We start from the raw sequence: 8738 nt of genomic DNA, 5'->3' as shown, positions 1-8738 counted from the left end.
TGTATGCAAATTCATAGTCGCCACACAACATTTATAGCCCTCTAGGATCAGCTTGTTAAAGACCAGCTTTAGGCTGCAAGGGCCACATGAAATGGCCTAGTGGGCCGGATTCGGCTCATGGACCTTGTTTTTGACACATGTGCTCTAAACCCTGGCAAGCTGTATTATACTTCACACTAATCCAATGTGTTTACTGTCCTATGTGTGACATCAATTTCTTTTGAGGTTTATGTATTATAGATAGAAACAGGGGAACTTACTTTTGCAAACAGTGTCGTTTGTGGATGTACATTCCTCAGCAACTTCATTTTCACATCTAAAATAAATAGATAAGCCTTTATTTACAATATAAATTACAAGAAAACGGACAGATGGATTTAGAAAGTTTTTTTCTAACAGATGATTTCAATTGCACATTTTACCAATAAAGTTTACTAATAAAAAATGGCTGCAGCATAATGCGGATGTTCAAATATTAGCTGCGGCTGAATGAGCAAGAAAGCAGAAGACAAACAAAGCTAATGACATAACTATACCGTTATCAATGAATGCTCGGATTGGCTGCAAGTTTGTCGTATTCATTTTAAACCCAGCATTGTGCCAGGTGATAGGTAAACTTTAGCAGAATATGAGGGTGTTGATGCCACTCTACAGAGGGTTTTTACACAGATTGAACTTGAAGGATGAAGTGTGTTGATTTTGATTTGAGTTTTTAATTTTCTTGTTGTAAGTTTAAAATGTTTACATTTATTTTTCTTCTTCAAACCTCACACTTACGGTATTTAAATTAGTAAGCTCTTATATACAGTTATGCCCTTTTTTTGTTTGAATAAATTATATGCCTGCACACAATGTATTGTATTATGAAATGACCAATATATTTTTGTATCCTGTGTAATTAACAATACTGTCTGTATCATTTTTCAGCTATATGGCCTAATACCATTGAAAAATGGTTCCTGAGGAAGCCCTTTATCTGGGTGAAACGCATTGATCCATATATCTCCTGGTATCCATTGATGTACAGATGTTTTCTCCATATGTCTATGGTTAAAATATATCCCTTATTATAAAGTTCATTTTAAACTTTGTATAAATAAAAATTTGGATATTTTATATTTGGATATTAATCACTTAAGCCCCAGAAGATTTTACCCCCTTCCTGACCAGGGCCTATTTTGCGATTCGGCACTGCGTGACTTTAACGGACAATTGCGCAGTCATGCGATGCTGCACCTAAACGAATTTGAAGTCCTTTTTTTCCCACCAACAGAGCTTTCTTTTGGTGGTATTTGATCACCCGTGCGATTTTTTGATCATGCGCTATAAACAAAAAAAAGCGTCAATTTTGCAAAAATAACAATATTTTTCACATTTTTTTATATGAAATTCCCCAAAAAAATGTAAAAATCAAAATTTTTTAACATTTTAGGCCAATTTGTTTTATGCTACATATTTTTGGTAAAAAAAAATTGCAAAAAGCGTATTTTGATTGGTTTGCGCAAAAGTTATTGCGTTTACTAACTAAGGGAAAGATTTTTGTCATTTTTGTTGTTTTTTTTTTTTTAACGCGTAATGGCGGCGATCTGCGATTTTTTTTTAGGGACTGCGACATTGGGGCGGACAGATCGGACCCTTGACTGACATTTTTGACACTTTTGGCGTTACCAGTGACATTACTACAGTAATCAGTGCTATACATATGCACTGTTACTGTAAAAATGACACTGGCAGTGAAGGGGTTAACTTTTTTTGAGAGGGAGGGGTTAAGTTTGTCCCTAGGGGCGTGCTTCTAACTGTGATTGGTTGTGGCTGTGTGTGTAACAGTGATCAACAGTCCTACATAGCAGAACCGTATGATCACTATTCTTACACAGGGGAGAATGACAGGCGGCTTTGTTTACATTAGCCGCCTGCCTTTCTCCCATTGTAACGGACGATCGCGAGTGCCCGGCGGACATCGGGTCCACCGGGCACACGCGCCGGGGGGTCCGTGACCGAGCGGGAGCGCGCATCCGGCGGAGCGCGCTGGCTCCCCAGAGCCTCACAGGCTAGCGACGTAGCCCTACGTCACTTTGCCTGTGAGGGGCTGACCGCCACAGTAAATAGTCGTGTGGCGGTCGGCAAGCGGTTAAAAAAAAAAAGATCCATATATCTCCTAGTATCTATTAATGTACAGACGTTTGCACCATATTTGTACTATTCAAATTTTATTGAAAAAACCTCACTGCACCATATTTGTATGGTTATGATAGATCACTTTTTATGAAGTTCATTTTAAACTTTGTATAAATAAAAATGTGGATATTTTATATTTTGTTTTTCACTGTCTATGGTGTTTGGCCACTAAAAAATCCCCATTTCCCATAGGCTCTTCTTGGGAGAGACTTGGTGAAATTTTCCTGTATAAATGTAAAATAAAAAAGACAATAATCCCCTGCCCAACCAGCTTAGTATACCAGGAAAGTGAGACTATGGGGTGATTTCCCCCTGCAATGCTGATACTAACCCGCATACCCTTCAGTATTCAGGGAGTGCTTTGAGGGGGATCCCCAAAGTAAGGGACATCTTTCTTAACCTTCCTAGTGGTATTCCTGAGTGTGGCTCGGGGTTACATTTCAGTGCCAACAGCGGTAACCCCAAGCCACACTCGGGGTACCGGTAAGAAGATCGCTGGATCCTGGTAGAGGGGTTACTTACCTTGTCACCGGGATCCAGTGATGTATCCCGGCGGTGTGTGGCGGCAGATCTTCCTCCCGATCCTTTGTGTGCCCCAGCTTCCGTCTCCTGCGACGTGACGTTCGCAGGGGGGTGGAACCGGCGGCAAATTCAAATGTAAAACACACCAAACACACTGATACAGTGCAAAATAAAATAAATTCACATTAGTTTGCCCCCCAGTTTCCTGCAGTTTTACTGTACTTTTTATATATATATATATATATATATATATATATATGTAGACATACATACATACTTTACCTTATTTATAGTTTTTTATTATATTATAATTTATGATTTTGTGTTTCAAACTTTATTATACCTGAGATGTTATAAAGAAGAACGCACAGTTAAAAAAAAATCATATGTAAATAGTTGGTTTGGGCTGCTCATTCTTAAGAATTACATGCAAAATAATGGTACCGCTTTCAGCATCATACCACCAGGGAGGTTAAAGCAGTGGTCCCTGATACTGACCGGGACAAATGTTTCTGCACCCCCAATGCTAAATTTACATACAGCTTAAAAATATATATATATATTTTTTTTTCCACTGACACTGTACACCGTTGACATTTGTTGCAGTGCCCGTCAGCTGATGACAAACTCTCAGAACAATAGAATTCTTTTTTACATTTGCAAACTGTATTTTGGGTTATTGTACATGGATGTAGCTCTTCTTGACCTGCAATGAGATCAAAGAAAAAAGATAGATCACCAGAAATAAAATTAAACAATATTAGACACTATGAGGGGGATTTACTATAACTGGTTCACACAGCATCGGGTGCAGCTGTGCATATTAACCAATCAGCTTCTAACTTTAGATTGTCCAATTGAGCTTTAACAATAAAACCTAGAAGCTGACTGGTTACTATGCAGAACTGCACCAAATTCTGTGTACACAAATTTTAGTAAATCTCCACCTATGGATCTTGCATTCACACCAGAATACCTGCATTACCACATTTTGCATTGATGTTCAGTTAATACGAATGTTTACATTGCCTTGACCTTTCATTTTTAATGGCAAAATGTAGGACAACACACCAGAGAATCAGTTTTTTAGGAATTTTTTCAACATACACCAGCACTCACAAAGTGTTAGCTGTCAGTTGGGATCACTTTAGCCCTTAAGAATTTCTGGCTAAATAAAAAAAGATAACTAAACAATACAAAAAGGCAAGCTCAGCTGCGAATATGTGAAGTCAAAAAACTGCTGCAATCAAACACTCCTTGAATAGCGAGGAGAAAAAAATGTTGTAAAATAAATAGGATGCACTGTTTTTGACCGAGATATTATCCTAAAAGTGATTAGGTAACAGATGCAATAATCAATGTGCAATAAGCAAAATCAAACAATAGTGAATGTTCAAATGGCAAAATGAAAAATAATGTAAGACACTCGTAGTGCATTAATGTGTATAAAGCTGGTTTATACACATTATTGCACTATGGGCTTCTTCCATTATCTTTTATAACCACACAATGTGATTGACGAGATTACCCACTTCAGTTCCGGAAGGTTTTACCCCCTTAATGACCAGGCCATTTTTTGCGATTCAGCATTGCATTACTTTAACTAACAATTGCGCGGTCGTGCGACGCTGTACCCAAATACAATTGATGTCCCCACAAATAGAGCTTTCTTTTGATGGTGTTTGATCACCTCTGCGGTTTTTAGATTTTGCGCTATAAACAAAAAAAGAACGACAATTTTGAAAAAGAAAAAAAACACATCATTTTTTACTTTCTGCTATAAAACATTCCCAATAAAAAAAATTTAAAAAATCACATTTTTTTAATCAGTTTATGCCAATTTGTATTCTGCTACATATTTTTGGAAAAAAAAATCCCAAAAAGTGTATTTTAATTGGTTTGCACAAAAGTTATAGCGTTTACAAAACTACGGGATAGACTTTTGGACTTTTTTTTTGTTTTGTTTTTTATTAGTAATGTCAGCGATCAGCGATTTTTAGAGTACATAAAAAACAAAACACAGAGCGCTACGAAGACCTCCAGCATATGAAGGGTGGATGAACAGAACTAATAAGCAGCTGAATCCAGGGAGGGGGGGGGGGGGAGGGAAGGGAGAAAAAAAAAAAAAAAAAAAACACAGGCAATAAAAAAGGTTGTAGCTGCAAATAGACATAGGCATAAAATGGTACCATACAATAGGGGACAATGGGATACCATAAATAGGTTGATGATCCTAAAAGGGATAAAGTCCGTGGGCACTGAGCTGCTCTTCCACAGATGAGGAGGAAGAATCTGTATAGACAAAAAGAAGAGGGGAGAAGCGCTCTAAGTGCAGACAATTTATTGCAGATAACAAGGCAGGTGATATACACTCACTAGACATGAAGACTGAAAAGCTGTATGTGTCAAAGCAATCCTGCAGCCATCCTCTGGAGGGTGTCCTCTGGTCACAGGAAGCCGTATGCAGTACTGTCACTGGCGGTGGGAGGGAAGAAAGCCGGCTGTCTCCCACAACATCAGCGGTGAGCGGTCAAGCGGCTCGGATCTGCGGTTCCGTGTTGCGAGTGATGGATGGAGGCACTCTCACCCACAGGGATGGTGGGATCTGTCCGATGTGTTACGGCATGCACGACGCGTTTCTGAGCATGCGCGGGGTCCTCTGCACCCGGCGCGCTCTTTCATCAGGTGCTAGAGTGCCGTAGTCTCTGTGGGGCTTTATGTAGTGCTGAACAAGAGGATAATTTAATCTCTCCCATTGCTACAAAAATGTTTGATTGGTTAGGTTATTGCTCAGTGCTGTGGGCGGTTGCCATCCCCTTACTTCAGCTGTGCCTAATTATCCTCTTGTTCAGCACTACATAAAGCCCCACAGAGACTACGGCACTCTAGCACCTGATGAAAGAGCGCGCCGGGTGCAGAGGACCCCGCGCATGCTCAGAAACGCGTCGTGCATGCCGTAACACATCGGACAGATCCCACCATCCCTGTGGGTGAGAGTGCCTCCATCCATCACTCGCAACACGGAACCGCAGATCCGAGCCGCTTGACCGCTCACCGCTGATGTTGTGGGAGACAGCCGGCTTTCTTCCCTCCCACCGCCAGTGACAGTACTGCATACGGCTTCCTGTGACCAGAGGACACCCTCCAGAGGATGGCTGCAGGATTGCTTTGACACATACAGCTTTTCAGTCTTCATGTCTAGTGAGTGTATATCACCTGCCTTGTTATCTGCAATAAATTGTCTGCACTTAGAGCACTTCTCCCCTCTTCTTTTAGCGATTTTTAGAGTGACTGCGACATTGCTGTGGACAGATTGGACCTAACTGACATTTTTGACACTTTTTGGGGACCAGTGACATTAATAGAGTAATCAGTGCTAAATAATATGCACTGTTACTGTATAGATGACACTGGCAGAGAAGGGGTTAATACTGAGGGTGATCAAAGGGTTAAATGTATGCCTATTTGTGCTTACTAACTGTGGGAGGGAGGGGTCTGTAACAAGCACACAAAGATCGGTGTTTCAATCTCTCTGTGCCTGTGTGACAGAAGAGCACCCTGCTTTGTTTACATAGGCAGGCAGCTTTTCTGTCAGTTTCTGTGAAGATCGCGGTAGGCCGGCGGGATTGTGCCCACTCCTCACGCGGTCTGGCTCCCGCTGTGTCTAATCACAGCGGGAGTGCAGCACCAGTGGCGCACACACGCGCTGCCGACACCGTGTGCACATAATAATGTAGATTTACGTGATTATGCGCAGTAAATCTGCGTGGGGCAGTCGGCAAGTGGTTAAGGAGCACCATAAGCTTGGATACATTCCCTGGAGCTGGCTGACCACTTGTCTTCAGAGGCGCTTCCACTCACAGGCATATGATCTCTCGGTGGGATCATTTGATTTGGAAAGTGGCCAATTTTTACATACAGAGCACAGCGGTGACACACTTTCCATTGTGGATTATTTCAGCTGCACTATAAACAGTTTGTTGTATTTGCATTGGGAAAGTTGGAGCATTATCTTTTCACTAAACACAATGAATTGTGGAGCACTGGACTATTTATAAACATTTTGCATCATTTATTATTTGTCATTTTTTGGGAACAGATCGTGGCTACTTTTTTCACAAAAAAATGATTTTTGATGTCATTCATTTGTTACATCATTCTAGGCAACAAGAGTTTCACTTATCCAGTGACACTTTGCCATTTGAACATGTACTATTGTTTGATTTTGCTTATTGCACATTGTTTATTGCATCTGCTACCTAATCACTTTAAGGGCTCTTTCACACGGCCGCGCCGATTTCTTCTGCGGCACTTTTTTTTTTCACGGACACGGATGACACTTGTATCATCCGCTCCGTATGTCCGTTTATCATCCCATCCGTTTGCGGATGATATACGGACATAATGTATGTCTATGGGGATTGCGGATGTCAGCGGAAGACACCGCTGACATCCGATTTTGCATCCGTTCTTTTTTTTTAACGGAAGAAAAATAGTGCATGGCTACCAATCAGCTTATATCCTCAGACATTTCAGTTTAGCTTTAAAAAAGAAAGTTAGAAGCTGACTGGTTGCCATAAACAGCTGATACATATTCTGTCCACTCCAGTTTTGATAAAATCCCCTCATTATGTTCTTCCCTCCTGTAAGCATATTGATACTCATTACAGATAGCACTCAACAAAACTGTAGAGCACTTATTACTTAGTATGCCTAGTAAAACCGAGAAAATAGCTTTTGCATATTCTTGCATACTTTCTTTATTGAGTAGTATAACCCATTGCCTGGCATAAGGGCGAAGAGTGAAGCTATATTATTTTCACTTTGTTAATGTTCAGTAGATGCATTTACATCTATAGGAGATCCTTTACCAATACTACGCACCTGAGCCTGATTCACAATTCCGACATCCTCGGCACTTTGGATAACCATTTTCTTCATCCATGAAATCCACTCCTTCTTTACATTCTTTACAAACTGGCTGTCCTTGTGCTACAGTGCAATCAGATTCTGCATGGGTTCCTTTAAGGGAGGCAGAGATAAAATGTCTCTGAAAATAATAATGAAATAATACAGCCAGCTACTTAGAAGATTAGTCTTGGTCCTCAGCTCTGCCACAGCTGAGACCTCAAAGAACAGCTACACAGTTCCCAGCAGCCCCTGAGGCTTTGAAATTCTTCTGCCAAGAAAAGAAAATCTCTCTAGAGCTTTAGACTTTTATCAACTCCCCTAGCCATCTTCTAGACACTGCTCTTTAGGCATTGGCTAGGCCGTGATAAATATTCAGGCTGCTCATTTGAACCTCCCTCCCCATATTCTGGCAGCTTTTTTCAGAGAGCAGGGGGAAGTAATCTATCTCCCAGACTGTGAAACCCTGAACAGACTAAAACAGACAATCACTGCTCCCTTGACAACAGGAGGAGCCAAATCATAATTTGCCTAGCATCTTATGCTAGGAGGGTGCTACAACTGCATAGGCTATTTTCTGGAAAAGGTGAACTCATCCTTTTAAAACAGAAGTATGGGCAAAGTCTGTTTGGTCATACTTCTCTTCTGAGTCACAGGAGTGCACTTATTTCTGGACTCCTATGACCCAGATTCAGCCAAGCATGAGCTAATGCCTGCTGTCGGCTGAGGTTACTGAACTGGTCCAATCTCTGAATGTATCCCAGCAATAATGTCGGGATCCACCCAGATGCATGACCGGCAGCTGGCTCAGCCTCTCAGTACACCACTGAGAGCATGAGCCAGCCGCTGCCTATTATTGGTCATCGCTGACCTCTTAAGTGGTGAAGGCTGGAGGTTTGATATTTTGTATAACAACTTTTCATCTTTTATATGTGTGGTTACTGCAATATTCAGTATGCATGTATGGATATATCTTTGTAATATTGTGGTACACACGTTTGAGCGCGCCATTACACACATTATTGGTTGAACTAGATGGATTTGTGTCTTTTTTCTACCAGACGAACTATGTAACATAAGAGATTTGATAGGAGGCTTATATATTGACCTTTTATGCCAGCTGCCAGTAG

At 40.9% G+C, this 8738-nt stretch overlaps 1 protein-coding gene across 1 annotated transcript in view; it reads right to left on the bottom strand.

Moving 5' to 3' along the window:
- Positions 1–212: 212 nt before the first annotated feature.
- Positions 213–8738, bottom strand: part of LOC309562540 (tumor necrosis factor receptor superfamily member 6-like) — a 45415-nt gene continuing 36889 nt past the window's right edge. The window contains exons 3-5 of the mRNA XM_082266788.1: positions 7585–7722; positions 3280–3406; positions 213–316 (exon numbers count right to left, since the gene is read on the bottom strand). Of these exons, the coding sequence (XP_082122914.1) occupies positions 235–316; positions 3280–3406; positions 7585–7722 (347 nt within the window). The 3' untranslated portion in view covers positions 213–234. The remainder of the gene's footprint in view (positions 317–3279; positions 3407–7584; positions 7723–8738) is intronic.

The sequence above is a fragment of the Pelophylax lessonae genome, assembly GCF_965119305.1.
Source record: "Pelophylax lessonae genome assembly, chromosome: 9".
In the NCBI taxonomy this organism is placed as follows: Eukaryota; Metazoa; Chordata; class Amphibia; order Anura; family Ranidae; genus Pelophylax; species Pelophylax lessonae.
The sequence above is the reverse complement of the archived record's forward strand: the minus strand, read 5'-3'. Positions and strand labels throughout refer to the sequence as shown.